The following is a 25,928-nucleotide window of genomic DNA, read 5'->3' as shown; positions in this document are numbered from 1 at the left end:
TTTGCATGTGAAGTTTATTAATAGACCTTTAAAAACATACCTTGGAGCAATTAATGTTGCCCTAAGGGCAGCTACTGAATTTCAAGTCATCTTTGAATTACTTTCTTTTGGGATTTGTCTTTCAGCAAGTTAAAACACTTCATAACATAAAGAAACAAGTTTGGGGTTTTTTAGTAGTTCCTTTTACAAGGAGATGAAGGAAAGGCAATGAGGAAGCCGGAATATTTATAATATGTGTGTATAGGCATTTTTTTGTTGTTTTGTCTTAAACTTGAAATTAACAAGTGCATTTTAGCTGGCTTAATGGATTATTTTGGGCATTTTTAAAGACCAAATAATGAAATGTTAAATTGTTAGGACTTTGGAGTGGGAGAGTTTTATGTATTTGGCTATATTTGTAAGGGGACTTAAGAAACCAGTCCAGTGAATAGAATGTTTTGGTGGTCACAGAGTAAGCCTCCTATTTCAAGCCACCTCCTGAAGAAAGAGATTGATATTTTTTAAATATTTTTTTCCTAAAAAAGATAAAGTTTCAGTTGAAGAGCTACATGCTTGTATCTCATTTGGAAATCGGATTGGCAGTTGGTGCAATTTCATGGGTTAAGATCTGAAAGAAGCATTATTCTTGTAGTTATTCTTCCAATAATGAATGTAGTAATGTTAGTTTAATATTAATCTGGTTTTGTTTCCATACACTATGTATTTGAAAGAATGTGAAATGTTACTATGCCATTTACAGGATTGTGGACAACATGCCTGTGACCTGGTGTTATGATGTTGAAGACGGCCAGAGGTTCTGCAATCCTGGTTTTCCTATTGGCTGTTATATTACAGAAGATGGCCGTGCAAAAGATGCCTGTGTTATTAATGTATGTTTACGCAATTTAATTTTTTTTAATATCCCCTTTTTACTAATTTCAAGACTGGCATTTCTCCTATGTCATGTTTTTGTGGTGAGTCCTCACTGTCTTAAGAACCCTTGTTGCCTGAAACTAGGTAAGTGTTTTGATATCTCTGCAAGTACCACAATTTTTAAGTCTGGTCTAAGCCTAAGAACTTTCTCTTCTGTTGCATAGTACAGAAGGGCTCTAAAAGATGGAGAGAGGAGATGAACATGCATAGTATTTAGTACATGTAAAGGGTGAAAGAGGAGAAACATTTAATTGCCTAAGCAGTCTAAACATTTGAAAGCTTGTATGTTTTTGTGGGATAGAAGTGTTTTCATGGAAGCAGGTTTGCATAGACGTGTTTGTACCTCTGCATGGAAACTAATACTTCTTAAAGGATTGCTTTCCCTAAAACTGTGTGGGCTAATGGAAGAACACAGAACATAAGATTGCTGAGTGAACAAAGCTGCTCCTGTGAGAGACAGATCTATTGGATTAACTGGTGGAGGACCAGATAAATGTACCATAAGCATTATGGAGATGATAATGCAATAGAAAGTCCAGGATGTCTTCAGATTACCACAGACCTCTTCCATGGAGGGGTTGCTAAGAACCTGGAATAGGTTTCTGATTTTATCAAAATGGTTTGGTTTACTTAATGGATCATACCAAAGACGACAGTTTCTGTAGCTCTAATTTTGTTTCCTTGCCTCCATGATGAATTGATTTCAGAGGCTTCATATGAATGGATGCATTTATGATCAAATATGTAATCTGGCAATATTCTTTTAATCTTGTTTAAATACTTGTTTTTAATAAAAGGAAAATAACCTTTGAAGGAGTAACTGAAGGACTGCAGAAGAATACTTTTTGTATATATAACTATTCTTACAATTCAGATGCTTTGTAGAAAGGGATGGAGATAGAACCCTGAAGAAGTACTAACTGAACTTCAGAAGACATAGTGCTTGTAATTTAACGACCTCTTTAACTGACTAAATTCCAAGTTGATGTTTCCCTTCACCTGAAATTTGTATTCGACATTCTTGACTGCTGCTTGCAGTTCATCCCTGTGCGTCTGCGGTTTCAAATGTCAAGGTGGTTCTGTCACAGAGAGCAATTACTTGCATTGTTTGTCTTGGAAGGTTCTATTTAATTTGTGAAAAATGTACACGTTCGTTTAAAATAACTGATGTTTCTGAAACACTTCTGATATGAAAGTTGTCATAGTCATCTATTCAGTTTGCTACTTCAGTTAAATAAAATGGGACATCTTCAGTTACCAAAATATTTTAATAAATATTTTTATAAATACATTTTATCTCTAAATACGTTTTTCTACTTTTCAACTGTAGTAAGACAGTTCTTAGCTTTAACTATTCTAGTTTGTCTTTTTGATGCAAGACTTTAATGCAAAGAATTTACCATCTTTATATTCCTAGAATCCTGCATTCATCTCGTGAAACTTCTTGACAGAAAAACTGTACGCAGTCTAAAATTCTGTTATATAAACTTCTGCCTAAGGCTTTTAAATGTCTCTGTCTTTTTGATTGTTTAACATCATCTTTTATCATTGCAGTCAGAATTTCATGAAAAAGATACTTTTTATATCTTCAACCATGTTGACATAAAAATATATTACCATGTTGTGGAAAATGAAGCTCTGGGAGCAAGACTTGTGGCTGCCAAACTTGAACCAAAAAGGTTAGTACTCAGAAGTAACTCGTCATCAAACAGTGATCCATCCCAAGATGCTTGCCTTGATTTGGAGACCTGTTGCTAGTCAGAAAAGTTTTCAGATATGTGACCTGTAGATCAGCTTTCCTGTTGATGGATGTAGTTTAATGTAGGACAGTCTAGCATAATTTTGTTCTGAATTCGATAGATCTTTGTGCACTATTTCCTATTTGGTCCAAAAAAAGATAAAATCTGGAAGTTGTACGTGTTCAGTGAAGCAACCCCCATTTCCCTACTGGGGAACACTTCCTCTTGTGAGGAAATAGGCCACCAGTGCCTGATGCAGAAGCAATCGGAGTGCAACGTTTGATGTCTTCAGCAATCAGGATTTGAACAGAATGATTTCACAGATACACTCATCAGTTTTTCTGGTGCCTATGTGGCTTTTGCACAAATGATGTCTGTTTTGTTATTTCTTAGCATGTTGTCTTTCCTTTCTTTTGTATTCTTGGTGTAACTGTGCTTGTTGCATTGTTGGTCCAGCATCATGATGAAAGTGTTTTTTTCTGACAGAAGTTAGTAATTCTGTTGCTGTCGCTTTTCGAGTGTTTTGAAAGTTCTTAGCAGTACTCAGACTTCTTTTATTTTTGGTGCTCTGCTTTAGAGACTGTGCTCTCTGTAGTTTTCTTTTTAGAAGTGACAACTTTTGTTTAAAAAGTTCCAAGTATCAAAAAGTCTCATGCTTATGATACATTCCTTATGAGTTCTGAGATTTATGGGGCATTATGAACAATATTTATATTTGAAAGAACAATCTTGGATGAAACTGAGACTTCTGTAAGGTGAATGAATGCTTTCTGAAGAGTGTTGCCAGTGAAGCAGCTTTCATTCTGTGCTTTTTCTTCCCGCAGTTACAAGCATACTCATCCAGACAACCCTGATTGCTCAGGAGTACCTATGGATATAAGTAACAAGGCTAACGGAGAAGTCAAAATTGCTTACACATACTCAGTTTCTTTTCAAGTGAGTACTAAGCTTTCTGTGGTAGTTACCTGTGAAAATCCTGCATTAATACCCTGAATTATAAAGATGGATAACTAAAATTATCTCAGAATAGTAAATTTGTGGGTTTAAAACTATTTGAACTGGAATGTCAGAGATGGCTTGGGATTTGACCACACACTTTACAATTTTGCATACCACCCCACACCCACTGAATGTGAAATGCGTACGTGTTTTTTAAAAGAATCCCACTTTCCATATTTACCTCGGTTGTCTGATAGATTATTTTTCAATCCAAGCTCTTAAGTCTGTGAAATTGTGTATTTCAGCAAATTACTGTTGTAGGTAGGTTGAAGCTGATAATTTTTCTGCTCTCCTGCTGCAAAAGCTTTCTTCTCTCCCAGGTCTTCCTCCTGTGGAAATCTGCAAAAGAATAGGAAGCTGATATTCTTTGTTCCGCTATTCTCTATTTAAAATCAGTGGAGCAGTATATCAGGCAACTGCAGGGAGCAGTGATGCTTGAATGTGTTTCATTCTGGTGACAAGCAAGAGAGATTTATTTATTTTTAAATGGAGTTTGCTGGACGAACTGTTTCCCACTCTTCCCCAAACTGTTTCCCTATTAGTCTAAGACCTCAAAATGCAAGTGACTCACTAAAAAGAGTGCAGATTATAACTAATTGGATTTCTTGACTCTTTGGGTATGTATTGAGGGGATAGCTCACACATAGCAATAATTCTGTGATCCTTCTGGATATGAAGGAACCTACTCCTTACTACCTTTTTGTTATTGTTGTTATGGGCTTCAATCAAAGTCTTGTCAAGTGATAGATTAAAAAATAGCAATAAGGCAATTTTTATTTTTGTTTAATGTTTTTCTTGTTCTGATTGCAAGGTCAGTGGTGTCTTTCAAAATGATAGACCACTGTTATATCAAGGCTGCTCATAGGTCTGTCTTAGTTCTAGACTTGTAGCCTGCTGCAGGATTCAGTTCAGCTTTGGTGAGATGGACAGTAAAGAGTTGATCCTTAAAGTTAGTTGGAGGGTAGTGTTGAGTTTGGGTGTGGGATCAACTGTTATAAAAAGTACGCAGTAGAATGCTGGTCTTACAGTATCGTTACATTGCCACAGTTTCTCAGGCATGAACCCCTTTTATCTCTTACAAGCTGTTAGAGCAGTGTTTGCAGAATTACCGTGATCGTTCTTTAGCAGCGTACTGGATTACGTGGTAAAGTTCAAAATACAATAAATAGTGTAAGAAAAATATTCAGAAGGTGTTACATTATTTATGACTTAATAATTATTATTTTGAGAAATTGTATCAGTTATAATGCTGAAATTAATTTTTAGACTGAAAAACAAGTACTTCTGGAAACCTGCGAGAAGTTAATAATTGAGAATGAGCGTAGCTTCATGCCATTGTATTGTTTCCCTTTAAAAAAATTACATGCCCAGCTGTGTATGTGTTACTGTCCTGTGCACAATGTTATGTCACTTGGAGATCATCTTTTGAGATTCGATTGGATTGGCGGATCAGGTCATCTCAGGAAGACAGAAAAAAGGCAGTGTAGGTATGAGGAAAAATGCAGTTCTAGCCTAGAGTTGTTGATACTGGGTTAGAAACTTGCTTGCTTCGAGACCTAGTTTTATTACCTCAATGAACTAGATACTGGATCTCTTGGCTATATTTTTAACCTGCTGGTTTTTATGTTTTCAAAAACTGGCTTTACTGAAAAGCGTTCTTTCTCTTTTGTGTTAAAAATTACTGAAATAACATCCTATCAGAAAGATACATTATTAATTGATACTGGTGTTTATGGTTTGTGTAATAGCAATCTTCAGATTGGTCAACACTGTTTGTTCCTTTTTTCATGTTTACTCTGCAAAATAAAACAAAAAAATGCTCTTTTTGAAGCGTTTCTGATCAATGAATATGCAGTCTGAATAAGTATAATCTGTTGAAATGCCTGAAGGAATAATTTGCTTCCCTTTACTAAGGTAGTATTGTCTCCCCATCTGTCTTGCAGCATAAGCTGAATGTAACTGGATTGGTAGTTGGTACTGAAATGAGGTTTTGTGAAAGCAAAGGATAATTTGGACGGAGTACTGTCTGGAAAGTGGACTATTATGCTGGGGAATAGCAGAGTTTAGTTTCTCAGTGTCTGTGGTGTTGACTTAAATATGCTAAAAAGACATGTTCTTTTATTATTCTGCTAGTCAATTTGAATTCAAGATTAATTAATTCTTGAAGGGAGGAAGCACAATTAAATTAATTTGATAGGTCCTTATGTCTTAAGAAGACATGGGTGCTCAATACTATTCAGAAAATATTTTGGTTTAGATTCTGTGGTCTAATCTTGGGTTTGTTTTAGGTAGCTCTTATTAAACTGTTCCCTTTAAGGCATGCAACACGAAATTTCCAATTTGACATGAGATTGAAGATTACTTTGCCTGAACATCAACTTGTAAATTTACAAGCTGGATCCTGACTGTATCTCAAACTGACATGTTTACTCTTTCAGGAAGAAAAAAATATAAGGTGGGCATCAAGATGGGATTATATTTTGGAATCCATGCCTCACACTAACATTCAGTGGTTTAGGTGAGAACAAAGTTTTGTCTTCAAGTGTACTGTATTGAAGTGTTTACATTGCAATTTGAATGATGACTTTTTGTTTTGTTTTAAATTCAGTATTATGAATTCCTTGGTGATTGTCCTCTTTCTGTCTGGAATGGTAGCTATGATTATGTTGAGGACACTGCATAAAGACATTGCGAGATACAATCAGATGGATTCCACTGTAAGTCTAAAATGTACCTCATAAAATTTATTTGAATGTAATTTTTTCAGCTAAATGTATTTCTGTAACAGGCCATTTAAATGGCAATCTGCTGTATTAAAATAAGTGTATTTCCTTTACAGGAAGATGCTCAAGAAGAATTTGGCTGGAAGCTGGTTCATGGTGATATTTTCAGGCCCCCAAGAAAAGGAATGCTGTTGTCCGTTTTTCTAGGCTCTGGCACACAGATCTTAATAATGACTTTTGTTACCCTGTGTAAGTAATAAGGTGGGGAGGAGCTGGCTGAGCACAAATCATTTTTCACTGCTAATTGCATGGTACTAGTAAAAATAGCAGTATAGTTTTTGTCTACAAGTTTCTTAAAAGTCTTAAGGTTAGAAACAGCTGAGTTGATACAGTAGACATGCAACTTGGTATACATAGATTTTAGGATAACTGATGCACTGGCTTTAAGTCAAATGTATAGTTACTTCCTAAAAATTGTGCACCTCTGCTTCACAGTTTTTGCTTGCCTGGGATTTCTGTCACCGGCTAACCGCGGCGCTCTAATGACCTGTGCTGTAGTTTTGTGGGTGCTGCTTGGAACTCCAGCTGGTTATGTTGCTGCCAGATTCTACAAATGTAAGTAAAATTTACTTAAAATGACAAGGCTTAAGTTCGTTAAATTATCATCACAGAACTGAGTTTTATTTTGCGACACTGTTTGTAGTATCCCTCAGGGCAAGTTGAAGAAATGTGCTTACCTTAACAACAGAAAGCACATACAAAATACTGACATGGTTACACTGGTTTTGATGTGATCACACCTAAAGACCCTGAATTGCTCTTGCTACTAGGTATTTATGGAATTGGCAAGCACATTACGTTTTACTAGTACTAAGCTCATTACATCAGACAGTTTAGTGCTTCTGTTTCCTACAGTTTGAGGGGTGCAGTGTTAACTTGCATTTAGTTTTAGTCATTGATGTCCTGGTAACATTTTATTTTTATTTTTTCCCCAAATCATGAACCTCTGTTCTTGCATGTCTGAGATTTTTCACCTCTTTTCAGCTAGTTCCTAGGCGTTTGGAAGAATGGTGCTTATCAGACTGAGGCAGAGGCGCAGGAGGAAGGATTATTAGGTGTTCTTTAGTTGTAGAAATCAACACAGTGGTGTTTGGGTACCTGACAGTAGTTAGTTGATACTGTTTTCCTTCACTGATCCCAGCTAGCTATTGTTTCAAGGCCTGCCTATCAACCTCAAATGGTTTACCCCTGTACCCTCTGACTTATTTTAAGGTGAAGCATGCCATTCCGCATACAGCTTGTTTTAATTACCTTACTTAAGGTAAAAGACTCTTTATGACTGAGTGAGCTGGATCTTTTGGACTATTTTACCCTGAACCTACAGGGCTAGGGGCAGAGTTTACTTCTGAACTTCAGCCTGGCAGTAAGCATTGGAGTTCTTTCTTCTAATAATTTTCTAATTTTCATGTGAGGAAAACTACTGGGCAAGACGGGTTTGTGTTTCATAAGGAGTTTTTCCACAATGGTAGTGATGTGATAGTGAATTATTCGTTTTCCTAATCTTCAAGCTAATTAGACTTAAATGAAAGGAGACTTTAGGGTTAAGAACATAATTGAGGACAGAATTATTCTTTATATCATGCTGTATATTATGTGTTTTGAAAGATGTTTTGAAGTGTATTGATGGTAAATTGAATCCTGTGTCTTTGGTGGAGAGGTAGCTAGTAATAATAAATAATTGGCCAGGGACATGAAGGGTGACAAGAAAAGCTTCTATAGGTATGTCAGTGATAAAAGGAGGACTAGGGAAAATGTGGGCCCTCTCTGGAAGAAAATGGGACACCTGGTTACCCAGGATATGGAGAAGACTGAGGTACTCAGTGACTTCTTTGCCTCAGTCTTCACTGGCAAGTGCTCTAACCGCACAGCCCAAGTCACAGAAAGCAAAGGCAGGGACTGGGAGAATGAGTAGCCACCCACTGTAGGAGAAGATGTAGGAATGATGCAGGAATGATGTAGAAGATGTAGGAATGATGATGTAGAAGATGCAGGAAGCCCTGGTCCTCATGGGGGACTTCAACCACCCTGACATCTGTTGGAGAGACAATACAGCAGGGCACAGGCAGTCCAGGAGGTTCCTGGAATGCGTGGATGACAACTTCCTCCTGCAGATGATAGAGGAGCCGACAAGGAGGGGTGCCATGCTCGACCTTGTGCTCACCAACAGGGAGGGACTGGTGGGTGAGGTGAAACTTAAGGACAGCCTTGGCTGCAGTGACCACGACACGGTGGAGTTCAAGATCCATGGGGCAGCAAGGAAACCATTCAGCAAGCTCTGTACCCTAGACTTCAAGAAGGCGGACTTCGGCCTCTTGAAGCACCTGATGGGCAAAGTGCCGTGGGAGGTGGCCCTGGAGGGACAAGGGGCCCAGGAAAGTTGGTCCACATTCAAGGAGCACCTTCTCCAAGCTCAGCAGAGGTGCATCCCGACGAAGAACAAGTCGGGCAAAAAGACCAGGAGGCCGGCGTGGATGAGCAAGGAGCTCCTGGACCAACTGAAAATGAAGAGGTTAGCCTACAGAGGGTGGAAGCGGAGACAGATAGCCTGGGAGGAATACAGAGAAGCTGTAAGAGTGACCAGGGATCAAGTGAGGAAGGCTAAAGCCCTGAAGGAATTGAATTTGGCAAGGGATATAAAAAGCAACAAGAAATGCTTCTATAGGTATGTAGGGGACAAAAGGAAGTCCAAAGAGAATGTAGGCCCCCTCCGGAAGGATACTGGTGCTCTGGTTACCCGGGACATAGAGAAGGCTGAGGTACTTAATGAATTTTTTGCCTCAGTCTTCAATGGTAAAGCCTCTTGTCTTACCACCCAAGCTGTGGAAAGAACTAGCAGGGACTGTGAGGATGAACCACCGCCCACTGTACTTGAAGACCAGGTTCGAGAACATCTGAGGAACTTGAAGGTGCACAAGTCCATGGGACCTGATGAGATCCATCCGCGGGTCCTGAAGGAACTGGCGGATGAAGTTGCCAAGCCACTGGCTATTGTATTCGAGAAGTCGTGGCGGTCTGGCGAGGTCCCCGATGACTGGAAGAGAGGGAATATAACCCCCATTTTTAAAAAGGGGAACAAGGAGGACCCGGGCAACTACAGACCGGTCAGCCTCACCTCTGTGCCTGGCAAGGTCATGGAGCAGATTCTCCTGGGAACCATGCTAAGGCACATGGAGAGCAAGGAGGTGGTGGGTGACAGCCAACATGGCTTCACCAAAGGCAGATCGTGCCTGACCAACTTGGTGGCCTTTTACGATGGGGTGACAGCATCGGTGGACAAGGGTCGACCAATGGATGTCATCTACCTGGACTTGTGCAAAGCTTTTGACACTGTCCCGCACGACATTCTTCTCTCTAAACTAGAGAGGCATGGGTTTGATGGATGGACCACTCGGTGGATAAGGAATTGGCTCAATGGCCGCACTCAGAGAGTAGTGGTCAACGGCTCAATGTCCAAGTGGAGACCGGTCACGAGTGGCGTCCCTCAGGGGTCCGTGTTGGGCCCGACCCTCTTCAACATCTTTGTCGGTGACGTGGACAGTGGCATGGAGTGCACCCTCAGCAAGTTCGCCGATGACACCAAGCTGTGTGGTGCCGTTGACACGCTGGAAGGGAGGGATGCCATCCAGAGGGACCTTGACAGGCTGGAGAGGTGGGCCCGTACCAACCTCATGAAGTTTAACCAGGCCAAATGCCAGGTCCTACATCTGGGTCGTGGCAATCCCAGGCATAAATACAGACTGGGTGGTGATTGGATCGAGAGCAGCCCTGAGGAGAAGGACTTGGGAGTACTGGTGGACGAGAAGCTCAATATGAGCCGGCAATGTGCTCTTGCGGCCCAGAAGGCCAACCGCGTCCTGGGCTGCATCAAGAGGAGCGTGGCCAGCAGGTCGAGGGAGGTGATTCTCCCCCTCTACTCTGCCCTTGTGAGACCTCACTTGGAGTACTGCGTCCAGTTCTGGAGCCCCCAACATAAGAAGGACATGGACCAGTTGGAGAGGGTCCAGAGGAGGGCCACGAAGATGATAAGAGGGCTGGAGCACCTTTCCTATGAGGACAGGCTGAAAGAGTTGGGGCTGTTCAGCCTGGAGAAGAGGAGGCTCCGGGGTGACCTTATAGCGGTCTTCCAGTACCTCAAGGGGGCCTACAGGAAAGATGGGGAGAGGCTGTTCAGGAGGGCCAGTTATGATAGGACAAGGGGTAATGGTTTTAAAATAGAGGGAGGTAGGTTCAGGTTGGATATTAGGAAAAAATTTTTTACTATGAGAGTGGTAGAACACTGGAACAGGTTGCCCAGAGAGGTGGTGGATGCTCCATCCCTGGAGACGTTCAAGGCCAGGTTGGACAAGGCCCTGAGCAACCTGATCTAGTAGGAGATATCCCTGTTCCTTGCAGGGGGGTTGGACTAGATGACCTTTGAAGGTCCCTTCCAGCCCTAACCATTCTATGATTCTATGATTCTAAGATCAGGTTCGAGACCATCTAAGGAACCTGAAGTTGCACAAGTCCAGAGGACCTGATGAGATGCATCCGTGAGTCCTGAGGAAACTGACAGATGAAGTTGCTAAATCGTTATCCATCCTATTTGAGCAGTCATGGCAGTCCGGTGAAGTTCCCACTGACTGGAAAAGGGGAAACGCAGCCCCCATTTTTAAAAAGGGGAAAAGGAAGACCCAGGGAGCTACAGGCCAGTCAGTCTCACCTCTGTGCCTGGCAATGTCATGGAGCAGATCCTCCTGGAAACTATGCTAAGGCACACAGGAAATAGAGGTGATTGGTGACAGCCATCTTGGCTGCACTAAGGGCAAACCATGCCTGACAAATTTGGTGGCCTTCTACGGTGGCGTTACAGTGTTGGTGGATAAGAGAAGAGCACCTGATGTCATCTACCTGGACTTGTCCAAAGCATTTGACACTGTCCCACATGACATTCTTGTCTCTAAGTTGGAGAGACATGGATTTGACAAATAGACTACTCAGTGGGTAAGGAGCTGGCTGGATGGTCGCACTCAAAGGGTTGCAGTCAATGGTTTGATGTGCAAGTGGAGACCAGGGACGAGCACAAGTACAGGCTGTGTGGAGAATGGATTGAGAGCAGCCCTGAGGAGAAGGGCTTGGGGATGTTGGTTGATGAGAAGGTCGACATGAGCTGGCAACATGTGCTTGCAGCCCAGAAAGCCAACCGTATCCTGGGCTGTATCAAAAGAAGCGTGGCCAGCAGGTCAAGGGAGGTGATTCTGCCTCTCTGCTCTTGTGAGACCTCACCTGGAATACTGCAGCCAGCTCTGGGATGCCCAACTGAAGAAGTACATGGAGCTGTTGCAGTGGGTCCAGAGGAGGGCTATGAAGATGATCAGAGGGCTGGAGCACCTCTCCTCTGAAGACAGGCTGAGAGAGTTGGGGCTGTTCAGCCTGGAGAAGAGAAGGCTCCACGTACACCTTCTAGCAGCCTTCCAGTACCTAAAGGGGTCCTACAAGAAAGCTGGAGAGAGACTTTTTACAAGGGCATGTAGTGATAGGATGAGGGGCAATGGATTTAAACTGAAAGAGGGGAGATTTAGATAAGATATAAGGAAGAAATTTTTTACAATGAGAATGGTGATGCCATGGTGCAGGTTGCCTAGAGAAGTTGTGGATGCCCCATCCCTGGAAGTGTTCAGGGCTGGGTTGGATGAGGCTTTGAGCAACCTGATCTACTGGCAGGTGTCCCTACTCATGGCACCGGGGTTGGAACTAGGTGATCTTTAAACTAGATGATCTTTAAGGTCCCTTCCAACCCAAACCATTCTATGATTCTATGAGTAATTAGATTTCGTATTATACTTACTGAGAGTCATTTAGCTGATGCTTGGATATTGTCCTTAACTACTAAGACAGTGAGTGACTGATCTAGAGGTGTTCTTGTTATAACACAAGGTGGTCCATACCCTGTATAGAGCATGTAAACATGAATGCTTCTCATTGCAGTATACAAATAAAGTAATGTGAGACATAAACCAAAATGCAACTGCAATGCATATCCTGTTTTAAGTGTTTTGTTTTTTTTTTTTTCCACATTGCATTTAAAAAGTGAAACCGGAGTTGAAATTAAATGGTTAATCTTAATAACCAGTGCCGTGTTCTACCAAGATGTTATGAAGAAATAGAAACTTAATTAAAATCACTCTAACCATAATCACTTCTGACTCTTGAAGTAAAGAAGCATGTCTTTATGGCAGTGCTCAGATGAAATTGTCAGCTTCACTGAATTCCAGCAGGATATTTTTATTTAAAAGTATGCTGACTGGAATTTTTATCAGCATAGTGCAAATTCGTAAAGCTTTTCTTAATAAAGCCATCTTTGGTCTTCTGATATCACTACTGCTTAAGGCTGTTAAGACTCAAGAGAACATCACTACTTCTTGTAAGCATGTTAGTTCTGACTTTCTTGTAAGATTTGTAGACAAGAATTATTTCAAGAAAACTGTTAAGCTTGCTTTTCACATGTTTATGTATTTTTTCCTACTGAAACCTTCAGTCAAATGTTAGAAAGCTTCAACTTCTTAATCATTCCAGGTTTAAACTGTTTTTTAAAGATTTAAAAGTACTGCAAATCTGCTTCATCCTTTTAGCAGATAAAATGGTCAGAGACCAAGTTAGTTTAGTGGGATACTTTTCCTGACCTTGGTCTGAGGCTTTTCTTTGCTTTGAAACTCTGTGATTAAGCAATATGATGAGGGAATTCAGTTTTATTACTGAAGATTTGGTTTACTGTTTTAAACTTGGGCATGATAGAACATTGAGTGCTTGCAAGCTAAGTATAACAGGTAAATGGACTGGAAAATTAGTAGTTATGAGCTTAATGCATGTTTCGATGACTGTCAAATGTTTTAATACAGCATTTGGAGGTGAGAAATGGAAAACAAATGTCCTGCTGACATCATTCCTTTGTCCTGGGTAAGTTGAGAATATCGCCATGATTAAAAGAATTAAATTGCTTCTCTGACATGCATAGCTAATCTTTACGTTTCAGCTATACAAGTAAATCTTATTGCATCGTCCGTTTATTCCAGAAGCTACAAGAATATCATGATGCTTTTGACAAAGATGAATACGTTGACATATCATCCTTAGATATTTTTTTTTTTGTAAACATTTGTTTACTCTTACCACGTGAAAAGGTTGATTAAGAGCAGCAGTGTGATAGTAGTAAGTTTTAGACAGGCACGCTTTTTCGTTGCTTTCTTTTACTCTCCAGGCTGTTTCTCTGACCACGCTGTAGTAGGTCTTATATAGTGTCATATACTGTATAACCACCGTGGTAAATTTTTCTACTGAATCACAGCAAGCAGCCTTACCCTAAAGTGTAGTTAAGACAAGCATATATTTGAAATCGCTTAGTTGGAACGTCAGCTCCTGCTGGAGTTCAGTCCCACTAGATTAACAAAGAATTGCCGTTCGACCTCTTCATTTTGATATTTTATGTGTATCATTTGGTTTGAACAGAGATTTACACTAAAATCTTAATGCAGTGCTTTTGTTTTGTTAACGTTATTAAATATTAAGGAGTATTTCTGTACTTTAAGTGTGTTATGTGTTTTTCAGAATTGTATTTGCAGATTTCTTTATCATGAACCTCATTCTCTGGGGAGAAGGCTCTTCAGCAGCTATTCCCTTTGGTACTTTGGTTGCTATTTTGGCACTCTGGTTTTGCATATCTGTACCGCTGACGTTCATTGGTGCCTATTTTGGTTTTAAGAAAAACGTAAGTATTTCTGATAAATTGTTTTGTAAGTGTGAGTATACGCATACACACATATATATTTTTCACTGTATACACTATGACCGAGGTAGCACCTAAGCGAGTTGCATTGTCAGCTCCAGTTCTGTTCAGTTACTTATAGAGCTGCATTAGGTATCTGATCCTGGGATTCCAGGACACTGGTACCCAGTTGATTGGTGGTGGTGATATTTCTCTGCAACGATTAGGGCTACATTGTATTTAATTGAGTAATTGCTCCAGATAAAGCAGTGATTTGGGCATTTTTATTTTAATTAGCATCTCTTTCATTACTAAAAAAAAATTAGTTGACCCAGCCAAGCATAAAGGAAAGCGGCTTATGTGTTTCTGGTTTTCTCCCATGTTTTTTGTTCCTGTCTGCCCTCTGCACTGAGGATATTTTCTGATCAAATTGCTAGAGTTCTTGTGAAATCTCTTTGCATAAGTGTTCTATAAGTGATTATCACTGCTTGGCAGACATTAATTGAGATTTACTCCTAAACTGATTGATTTTACTTATTTACATGAGGATTCTTTAAGACACTTGTGACCAAACCTTTTTAGATTATGAAACTGGTTCTTCTCTTTTAGCTTAAAAAGTGATTTACTGTGCTCCACAAACTTAAAGATCTGTAAGTTCAGATATTTTTGTGTTTTGTCCTGTACAGGACGCCAGAGTTCCAGCTCTCTGTAGCTCTCATGGAATGCCTTCAGAGAATATTTAAGTATCTTAAAAGGCACTTTTAAAGTTGATTGTAGTTATCCCATTTTTCTTAATCAGAATTCAGTTTTTTTTCCCCTGATAACCATATTGAAATTCCAGCAAACTCCCTGCATTGTATGCAGGCAGTTCCTTTAAGAAAGGAGGATTTAAAAAACTGTAAGGCAACATGACAGCTGTCACAAATACATTAAAATCAAATTAGAAGGCAAGTACCTAGCAAGCATCTTTTGATGCTCTTGATGTAATCTTTGCGAAAGGGGAAAGTATGCATTTATCTGCCTTAATTTTTTTTCTCCCACCATGCAGATCTATGCATGCATCTTAAATTAGGATTTAATTTCCAGATAGAATCCTCTTAGTTTGTAAATTTACCCTAACACAATTCCTGGAGTAAATCGTGAAAAACAACATGCAGGCTCTTGCTTTCCCCTTTTAAAAATCCCTGTATCACCACTACCCCGAGCTGAAAAGTGAGACATCAGCTCAGACTCTGTAACAGCTCATAGACAGGTAATTGTAAAGAGGGAAGTCCAAAGTATCTGTTGCTACATTTTCAGTAAAAGCTGTACTTCAGCTTGTTTGCCTAGCAAATGTTGGTAGCTAGGCTGGTAGCGAAAGCAGATCTGTTGGTAGCTGGGTATGTGCGTGCTCAACACAAATAGTAGACTTTTGCTACCACTCATTTCCAAAAGAAAGCAAAAAGGTAGAGCTGTAGTTGGACGTTTTGTTTGTTTAGCATTTCTTGTTTTCGTTTAAAGGCTATTGAACATCCTGTTCGCACAAATCAAATTCCTCGTCAGATTCCTGAGCAATCATTCTATACAAAGCCATTACCTGGCATTATCATGGGAGGGATTCTGCCTTTTGGATGTATCTTTATACAGTTGTTCTTTATTCTCAATAGTATTTGGTAAGTTAACCACAATCTATTTGAATTTTCTCTGTCAGAAAAGATGGTAATTTCTTTGTGAAAGTTTTTCTTCAAGATGCTTTGACTGATTTTTTTTTTGGTGATGCAGGGTTACCAGGATACTGGTTCAATAAAAATTTCAAAGTTAACATCTTTTTAACATTTTGTGAGTTAGAAGATACTCAGTGCCTGTTTTGCTTGTTGAGGTGTGTAGAGAAGTGGCTGTGATATGCTTAGTAATTTACAGCTGACCTGCAACATTCGAATAGCTGTTTTTCTCGTGCTACTCCTCTGACTTCATGTGGAAGTGGTTCTGAAGCTGACATATGGCATATAAGTTGAAAGTAGTAAGTATATTAAAATGGACTTTGTTGTTGGGCTAGAAAAGCATTACTACTCTTGGGAGAAAAAAGAATCAAGAACAAATTTTGTGAAATCTTTATGAGGGCACCAGAGAGTAATTATTTTCAAAAATAAAGCACCAAAGTCCAGTACAAGTGAATTCTGATGTGAGCTCATAGCGCACTGGAAGACTAATCAACTGTGAGGGATTTGTCTTCCTTCTGGCACAATTTAGTTACTGGATCTTGTTAAACTGTTTCTGAACCTTGAACAGGTGCCTCTACCCAACGTAGACAGCTACAGCATTTGACATTTCTTGTTGTGCAGCTCTGCCCCTTTGATTGAAATGCGAGGTGAAATCCAAGTTCTGCTGAAGTCAGTGGAAGAGGTCACACTGACTTCACTGGAACTGTAATTTCACTCATTATGTCTAGTCAGTTCTTTCCCTAAAATCCCAGGCAGGAGCATGCTTTGGGCTTGATTTCTCATTCTTTTCAGACTGAGCTGCCGAGGCTGCTATTGTTCAATTAGAAAGTAAATGAGTCAATTGTACGGCCACAAAGCTGACAGTACTTCAATAGGTGAAGTACTTAAGGTGAAGATGATATTACTACATATGAAGAAATAATATTAACACAGTGTCCATTTTAATTTTTGATTTTTTTAAACCCTTTTATAGGTCTCACCAGATGTATTACATGTTTGGCTTCCTTTTTCTGGTATTCATTATTTTGGTTATTACATGTTCTGAGGCTACAATATTGCTCTGCTACTTCCATCTATGTGCAGAGGTAAGAAATATTCTTCAGTATGCATACTTGATATTGTTTTAAGAATGCAAAAATTTTAAGGCTTTCGTAATTGAAAATAAGTATTCTAGAATTCAACATAAACACCGTTACTAGATGAGATGTACTTAAACCATGTCTTTAAAAAGTGAAGCAGGTTTTTTTGGTAAAACTTGTAACAAATATTAAAACACTGCACTGAGTACTGCTAAGTCCAATATCTCATCTTTAGATTCTAACTGTGTTTTCTGAAGATGCTAAACTAATCCATTAACTTTGCTCAATCAAAGTGTAATTTGGACATGCCCAGCCTTGCAAAAAAGACTTCTCTGTCACTGGCAATAGTAGGTCTGGCTTATTTGGGTTTTTAGATTTTTGCCTATTTGATACTGATCTTCAGGTTTCTCATCTCTAATTGTGAATGGTGTAGTTAAAGCAGTATTGATTATATGTAGTTCCTTTTCCTGTAGATAGAAACTATAAAAACTCACTTTTGGATAAAGTGATAAGAGTAAAAGTTGCTCTGCACTCAGTAATAGGGTCAGTGCATGAGAGGTGTATGGAATATTACTCATACCTATTTTTTTTCCCCACCCCTTCTAGGACTATCACTGGCAGTGGCGTTCATTTCTCACTAGTGGCTTCACTGCAGTTTATTTCCTAATATATGCAATACATTATTTTTTTTCTAAACTGCAAATCACAGGAACAGCTAGCACCATTTTATATTTCGGTTATACCATGATAATGGTTTTGATCTTCTTCCTTTTCACAGGTAAGTATATTGAAACTTAATTTAAAATCTTGAATCTACCCTTAGCTTTGCCCAGTAGAATCCTTGCCAAAACTTATCTTAATACAGGATTATAAATTTATATATGTCTTTGATTTTTTTCCTGATAGCTTTGTAGTGTTTTGCAGCTCCATGATCACAAATTTTAGTGAAAGAAATTGAGATGAGGCAAAACTACTGCTAATTTGAGATGTGGCCTATAATTAGATCTTCAAATATGGCACCTTTAAACATGATAAATACTTCTCCAGTTTTCTTCCTATGTTAGTCATGTGACAAACTCAATTTTTTAAATTAGTTGTCTTTGGAGAAGCACCTTTGAATCACACACAATCAAGTATAAAGTTACAGTGTCAATTAAGGAAAAACATTTGAAGCTTCTGTGGAATATGAGGAAGGAGGAGAGAGAAATAAAAGTTGACAGAGAATACTTTTTTTTTTCATTTGCTCTCTTCTGGAATTTCTTTACCTTCTTTCCCAATTGCATTGAAGTGGCACGGGAAGCAGATAGAATTTCTTGATGATTTTTTGATGCAGTCTTGTCAGAACATTGTCATCTTTATCGTGAGCTTTTGGAAAAGCATCTGTCTTAGGTGCTGCATTTCAATTTCCTCTTCAATAAGTGAGATGAGGTCACAAAATCTTCCTTTGTCATCTTCAGTCAGACACACATATGGTGGTGAAAATGCAGGAAGTCTCCTTTCAAACCTCTCATGCAAGCAGGCAGCAACCGCAAACTCCTCAAAAATCTTAAAAATACTAAATTCTGTTCTAGCAGAATGTAATCTGTCTTTGTGGACTTTACCCTACAGACTAATATTTTTGAAACTGTTTTGAACGGATCGATGCTTTAAATAGTTTCAAACTCCATGTTTATGATGAAGTTTAATGGCTTTTGGTACATATTTATGTACACAGCTACTCAGGCTATATTTTGAATTCTCCTAGAACACAAATAAATGGTTTGTCATCAGAGCTTTTAATACAGCACTCTCTGTAACTATAAGTAGAATTTTCATTTCCGCTTAACATAGGAGACCAAAAAAAAAAATCTAGTGGGAAGAGAACTGGCATTTGAGAATAGTGTTCATTTTAAGTGTAACCAAATATTAATTTCAAAGACATTGCCATGTCAGTTTAGGAAATATTGAAGTTGTTTGTGCACCACAACTGAACGCAGACGATGATGAACAGAAGAAGCAAGGCCCTGCAAGGGGTTTCTTGGGTCATTGCCTGTTAAAAAGAGGGAATGGGACTTAAGTACATTATATAATCTCTTGGAAAAGTGATCAAGCTGTGTTCCAAAAGTGGTTAGTTTTATCTTCCATCCTTCTTTTTAAGTCAGTCTAATGTGTTTTGGCATTGCTTGCAGATATTTTGTAACTTACATGTCATCTCTATTTGTATTTTGTGTACTGGTTAGCAAGTCATTCTGAATGTGTAGATCAGAGATTCTGCCTCCCTTTCTCACGCTGTCTTATTTCTCACCCTGCCCCTCTCTTAGCCTTGATTTCTGATCTGGGTTTATTAAGTCTCATTGAACTAAAGAATTTAAGAGTGCGTGGTTGTTCGACTAGACATGAATGTGTACTGCGGTATGTAGATCAATTTTAACTGCAGTGCAAACTTAAAGTAGCATGAAAAAATAATTAGGCCTTACATAAGTGTAAGTTCAATTAATTTAGTTTCACTAGCTTTTCCAACAGATATTCAGCATGTCTACCTTCAATAATAAACGGTTTTGGCCAAAACCAGAATTGTGTTTACCCTGTCTCCTTTGTTCAGTCTGTTTACTTTGGATGCATGCAGTAGTTCTGGAGTGCACATATTCAAGATAAAGGAGATTTAGGCTAAATTTTCTCTACTGAGACTTGGCTTAGGGAAGGTACCCGTATAATGTCTGTCTTTTGCCCTTATTCTTTCAAGTCAGTCATGTCACATGACATCATCTAGAGGCATCAAGATGTCTCCAGTGCATCCCCCTTTTCCTATGTTCACTTTTAATTAACTAGTTGGCTGTGCAGCACCTGCCAGCAAACTTGGGGAGTCCTTTTCGGGGTAGGATCACAAGCATGCAAAGAAGAGGTGGTTTACTCTCAACCCCTTCAAATGCTTTCTGTGGTAGTCACGTGTATGTATCTCAGTGGAGATGTGAGTTAGCTATGCAACTTGAACTAAGCTTTCAGAATTGTTATGCTTTCTTTTTTTAAAATTTTCAGTTTCTGTATTGAAATAGGGGGAGAATACATGTGAAGTTAACCGAACAGTTAGAACTTTGAAGCATCATATGCTTAATGATTTTTTTAAATCTCCTTCCCACAAGATGAAATGCAAATTATTCTTTAATTTGAGCGAATAATTCTATTTCTTCATATTTAGGAATGATTTTGCCTATTTAGGTTGGTATGTGTTCAAAGACATATGTTCACTTCTTAGAGATTTACTGATGTGCTTTGAGATAAGGTTTATAGAAAAAGGTAGAGGCAGGGTAAAGGGCCAGGCAGTTCTCCAGTTTCTTAAACAAGAAAGCATATTAGCAATTTAGCAAAAACTACTCCTAAAGGCAACTGACTTCCTGTGTCAGGATGATAAAGAAGCTAAAAAGAGAAAATGGTAATTGTTGTATCAAAACTGTTCTGCTGCCGCTTACTCATCTGTTAAAAATTGTCAGTATCAGGAAGGGTTTTGATGGTGCCCTGCTGCTATGTCAGTGTAACACATGCTTCAGGCACTTGCATCCATACTGCATTCCAGGTCATTGATCAGACTCAGCAGGCAAAATACCGGGAGCTACATGACAAATCTTTGATTCACAGCTGGGACCACAACTACGTATCATAGTAAATGAGTCACTTAAACATCAGTAGCTTAGCAAGCGTGAAGGAAAAAAAAAAAAAATTACTGTGATATCATTCATGGTTCCTTCCAAGCTTGTAGAGTGAATGAGTTAGCACACAACTTTTGTTGTGCCTCTTATCGGATCTAAAATAAAGATGATTTTTTTTTTCCTTTAAAGAACTTACTCGGCTCTTGCATAAGCTAAGGCTATGATTTTTAGAAGAGGTACTTGAGCGAAAATCAGATAATCTTCAGAGTTTTTTTCCTGTCCTAGTTTTTGTGGGAAACCAAGGTTCCTGTAACAGTTGTTCTGAGCTGCTGTTATGTCCGTTATCGTTCTGACTGAGGCTGTGTTCTGAAGTAACGCAGTTAGGTTAACGAAGCCCAACTATATTAACTGCTTCGCATTCAAAAGAAACATTTTTGTTTAAAACTTCTGTTGGAGTTTCACAAAGAGAAGGGATGCAGCTATTTTTTAGGTTATCAGGGAAAAAGTCTTCATCCTTAAATTTCATTTCAAGTTTGCTTACAGCTTTTGACTGCCTTAAGTTTTTCAGAAGTGTTTGTTTTTAAGCTATGTAACACGTTTTCAATAGGAAGTGCAAGTTGCATAGTAACTATGCTATGGTTTGAAATTCGTATTAACTTGATATTCGCAGAAATAAAGGTAGTACTCTAATTTTCCAACACCATAAAGTATAGCTAAGACATGCAAACTCCTTTTGATGCTGGCAATCAAATTGGTTTATTAAATATAATAACAATATTCTGACCAATCGAGCAGATCAGGTAAAGTGTGTGTGTCTAGTCACTGAAGAGGGACAAAATGGAGCAATGTGAAGGGAGTTGCTCTGGGGAATAATGAAACAACAAAGAACAAATATGTAGAAAGAGAAATAACAGTCAAACATCTTAAAAAGAGAGTCTTCCATCTGATCAGCTCTGTGATTGTGAAAATAATGAGATACTTTGTATAGTAGTTGATGATGCCTGTAAAGACCAGGTACTGTCTGTACCTTTCCGTTTTATCTGATGGATATACTGAAGACTAAAGATAGCAGATTGCATATACATACGTCCTGATTTATAAGCTAGAGATAGAAATTGATGTTTCCTGTGTCAGTTTTGCTCATGTGTAACTTCTGTTTTCTTTTTTTCTTTTTTTTTTTTAGGGACAATTGGATTCTTTGCATGCTTTTGGTTTGTAACCAAAATATACAGCGTGGTGAAAGTTGACTGAAACCAATGTAAAGAATTAACACAGAAGAGGTTTAATTTTCATTAACATAACTTAAAGACCTGGTCTAGTTGATGAACTTGAGCTTTATCAGAAGTATTGGCTTCCTATTCTTTGAGAATGATACTGAATATGCAGCTGCCCCAAACACTTTTTCCACTAACACGTTTGTATTGTGACTTAACAACCTGTTTTCATTCAGATCTTAAGGAAGATCAGAGTTACGATATTTATGCATTTGTAAATACAACTATACTTTAAAAGAAATGTTAAATTCTAATGGACAATAGAAGTGGCTGTATTACACAACTTAATGATACTTCTGATCAAAGTACAACTGTAAATAGGTTTTTCTAGCTTGGTAGGTGGGATGAATTATTTTTCTTTGAGGGAAATGAGAACTTTTTATTATGCTAACTTTGAAGGATGACTCTTAAGAAGTGTTGCTTTTAGTTTGGATGTGATTTTTATTTTTACTGGTGTTAGGTCCATAAATATTCTGATTTCTGTGACTTCATTAGTTTCAGTGTTCTTGGCCTTTTAAACTATGTGCCTCTGAGTCCTTGAATTTATAAATTCACAATCTAATAAATATTGTTAAAATGTCTTCAGTGGCTCATTACATATTATAAATTCATAAAAATATGTAAATACAATTATATTGAAGACATGCTTAAAGATTGCATAGATAATTTTATGGCATTTTCTATCGTTTAATGTATATTGACACACCCTTAGATCTGCAAGAAATGTTGTTTATGCTACATGGCTATAACACAGAAATGTGATTGTGGCGCATGAGAATTAAATTATACACACATTTAACAAAACTGCTCTGCAGCATTAATCCAGTCCTTAACCCAGACATGTTTTTGGAGATTGCTATGGAGTTGTCAGTATGTTGAGAAGATCCTATAACACAAGTCAGCATTCTCTGCTGATCTTGCTTTTAAAAGATCTCGATGATGCATATTCTATATGGCAACTATTACTGATTGTACTTAATGTAGGTTAAAAAATAAAAGACAATTACTATTTTTGCCTTATATTAAAAGACTACTGTCGATTTTGGATGACTAGCATTAAATCTATATTTGCCTTTTTTGAAAATGGAGTATTTTGTTCATATCTTGTTTGGTAATTTTAGACTCATAACACAATTTGGCTTTTGGCATGTTTTCACAAGCCTGAAAAAATTTTATTTAACATTAACCTTCATGTACCAATTGCCATTCATAAGGTTGGGGTTTTTTATTCTTATCAGTTTACTTTTCTAAAAGACCTTAACCTAATGATGCTTGAATACTGAACCCAATAAAAATATCTTTGGTTAAGGTAACTTGTCATTATTAACCTCCTAAAAGTTGGCATGTATAAAGGCTTCAGGTGCCGTTTCCTCAATTGCTGTGCTCCACAACCCCTCCCAGATGAACCACACCGCTCTCGTGCTCTGCCTGTCGCCAACCACAGCTCTGTTCAAGTGTTGTGGACAGGTTTGTTCTTGTGCCCCTCCCCACATGCAGCCACTAAGAAGTGCTGATTTCAGATAAATCTTCCATGTTTTACGTTCAAAACAGGAAAAGGGTGAGTGGGGTAAGCGTTTGTTCTTTACTAATGCAGGGAGCTGTGGTGTGATTCTTGATGTAAATTTTAAAAAGTATAAAATTGAATATTCTTAATATCCTTGGTTTTGTGATCATCTACTGTATGTACTGCTCAAAATCATCAATAGTTATTACACAAATGGGAATGTTTGGTTTGAGAAACATGCATCAGTTGTGTGTTACTGAAATACGAATATCATAGGTGCTCAAGAATTTCAATGTAGTGATATGAAGACAGATTTCTGTGATGTATTTACAACTGTTGTTTAAAAATCAGATTAATAGAAGTGAGATGTAGCCATTGTGGTATGCATATGGGTTTGAAGCTGATGGGTGTATTTCCCTTTTTCCCTAGAGTCTAGTTGACAAGTCATGGCAGTTTCTCAAGTATCTTATTTTCACCTTTAAAGGCAGTTTGTGAAGTGTGTCATTATCTTCTTGAATCTAAATCTAATGCATACACATTTTTTCAAGCAGCCTTATAATAATTGCAGCTGTTTTGGAATTTGAAATGGTTAAGTTTCAGCATGCAGTACTTGAGACAATCCAGAGAGTTTAAGACACCACAGATTTTACAGAAGAGCTATTCTAAAGTTGTCTCCTCCCTTGAAACCCATTTTTACCTCGGGTAACTTAGAAAGTTTTTCTACCATTTAAGCTTCTGATGTGTGTTAGGGCATCCAGATGTTCTACCATGTACCATATATGTTCTTCAGACCTCTTGGGAGGCCTAAGCTTTTGTCTAAACTTTCAAAATACTGATCTCTTACAAAATCTCTGCGTTTACATCCCTTTTTTCCTTTCAGTTACTGTTCCTCCAAAAACTCCTCTCACTTCCTACCTCTTGCTTCTGGAGCTTATCATGACTAAGTATTTTCTTACAGGAAAGAAGACTACTTGTGCAGAGATGTTCTACTCTTCTCCTAAATATAGTTTCCTACAGTTGACCTCTAATTTCATTTTTTTTATTCTCAATATCCCGCTGTTTCTCCTTATGCCAGACAGTTAATAGTGATCTACTTCTTTATGTATCTCCATAAAGCCGACTCCTGAAATATTTCTCCTATTACTTCATATATTGACTTTGGGTACATGTGTGTACACAAGTGTATGACACTTCAGACTAACGCATGAATCTTCAGGGACCACCGAGAGACTTAATTTGTCAGTTGATTATTCTATAGCTGCCATCGTGCATTTTCTTCCTTCTTATTTGAAACGTCTGGAACTCACTGTTGATGAGATGACAGTGGTTAACTGCTTGTAAATCAGATATGCCAGAAGATTACAAGTGAAACCTGTCGCGTTTGGGTGATGGCACGTTCTTGCTGTTTCTCAGGATTCCAGCACTTTCGATGCAAATGCAGTTTAAGTTCTTCCTTCCCTCAGAGGTATTTCAGCATCACCTGCTGGGCACAACACGTATAAACTTACGCAGTGTGAGAGCAGAGTTAAGGGTGTGATAGGAAGAGTTACCAAAGCACACTACTGGGGGGGTTTATCCTTAACATATGTACGCTAGTTTCAAAGTTTCTGGAAGTAGGCAGCCAAAAAAACAAGGTGAAGAACAATAACAGTAATAATGAAAACAATTTGTCTGTGAAAGTGTTAAAAATGCTTCTCCTGCATCCAGCACGGGCACATGGCTAGCAAGGGTCCCTCAGAATGAACTGCAGTTTCAGATATTCAGGTTCCTGTTCTCATTCCTTCAAACAGTTTTTCTAAGTTCACTAAAAAAGGGGTGCTTCAGAGGGAGCCCTGCAGTGTCCCGAAAGGCTGCCCAGGCTGGGCGGTGAGATGGGCTGAAGGCTGTTTCCCAGCTTCGTACTTGCAATAGCGTCAAGTCCTTGTGTTTGAACAGTTCAGCACAACCGTTGTTTTGCTGCTGCTGGTGCAAGATTTGCTTTGGCTTGGGTTTTTGGGGGTTTTTTGTTTGTTGGGAGGGTGGAGTGTTTGGGTTGTTTTGTTTTCGTTTTCTTTGATCCTGTCAAGTCAAGAAAACAGCAGCTTTATTTTTCATTTTCTTCTCTGTTTTGGGGAAATTGCTAAGATAGAGAAAACATTCTTCCTGATCTATTTCCCAACTTTCCATGACTATCTTTTGATTTGTTCACAATTACCTATACAGTTGAGGTATGTAAAATCATAGAATAAATGATTCTGACTCAGCTATGAAGAAGTGCACGTGGTGACCTCCCATCAGGGCAGGCACACGTGCAGTGCGGCTGCTGCTTCCCCTCGGCGTTGCTGAAGACGAGCAAGCTTCTTGTTTGCTGTAGGATGGTGAAGCCAGGTGGGCCACGTTCTGCTCCCGCCTGTTGTGTGCACTGGGAATGAGTCGCTCTGAGATACAGCTGAGGAGGCCAGTGGGCTGGTGGTAGGTTCTGTTCTCTCCCTCTGTGGCCCAAGGATACAAGAAGCAGCAGGGTTGGAACATTTCTCCAGCCTTGCTTAGCAGCTACAAAAAAGAGCAATTGGAAGGTCAGACCTGTTTCCTGCTTTT

General features: G+C 38.8%; 1 protein-coding gene across 1 annotated transcript in view; it reads left to right on the top strand.

The window, feature by feature from the left end:
• TM9SF2 (transmembrane 9 superfamily member 2) overlaps positions 1 to 24,779 on the top strand; it is a 34,126-nt gene extending 9,347 nt beyond the window's left edge. The window contains exons 5-17 of the mRNA XM_086620039.1: positions 740 to 869; positions 2,467 to 2,591; positions 3,476 to 3,587; positions 6,089 to 6,168; positions 6,259 to 6,367; positions 6,490 to 6,622; positions 6,869 to 6,988; positions 13,309 to 13,366; positions 14,015 to 14,174; positions 15,672 to 15,823; positions 16,845 to 16,956; positions 17,557 to 17,728; positions 21,757 to 24,779. Of these exons, the coding sequence (XP_086476165.1) occupies positions 740 to 869; positions 2,467 to 2,591; positions 3,476 to 3,587; positions 6,089 to 6,168; positions 6,259 to 6,367; positions 6,490 to 6,622; positions 6,869 to 6,988; positions 13,309 to 13,366; positions 14,015 to 14,174; positions 15,672 to 15,823; positions 16,845 to 16,956; positions 17,557 to 17,728; positions 21,757 to 21,824 (1,531 nt within the window). The 3' untranslated portion in view covers positions 21,825 to 24,779. The remainder of the gene's footprint in view (positions 1 to 739; positions 870 to 2,466; positions 2,592 to 3,475; positions 3,588 to 6,088; positions 6,169 to 6,258; positions 6,368 to 6,489; positions 6,623 to 6,868; positions 6,989 to 13,308; positions 13,367 to 14,014; positions 14,175 to 15,671; positions 15,824 to 16,844; positions 16,957 to 17,556; positions 17,729 to 21,756) is intronic.
• The last annotated feature ends 1,149 nt before the right edge of the window (positions 24,780 to 25,928 follow it).

The sequence above is a fragment of the Tauraco erythrolophus genome, chromosome 1, assembly GCF_009769465.1.
Source record: "Tauraco erythrolophus isolate bTauEry1 chromosome 1, bTauEry1.pri, whole genome shotgun sequence".
Taxonomy (NCBI): Eukaryota; Metazoa; Chordata; class Aves; order Musophagiformes; family Musophagidae; genus Tauraco; species Tauraco erythrolophus.
This window is presented reverse-complemented; position numbering and strand designations above follow the sequence as displayed.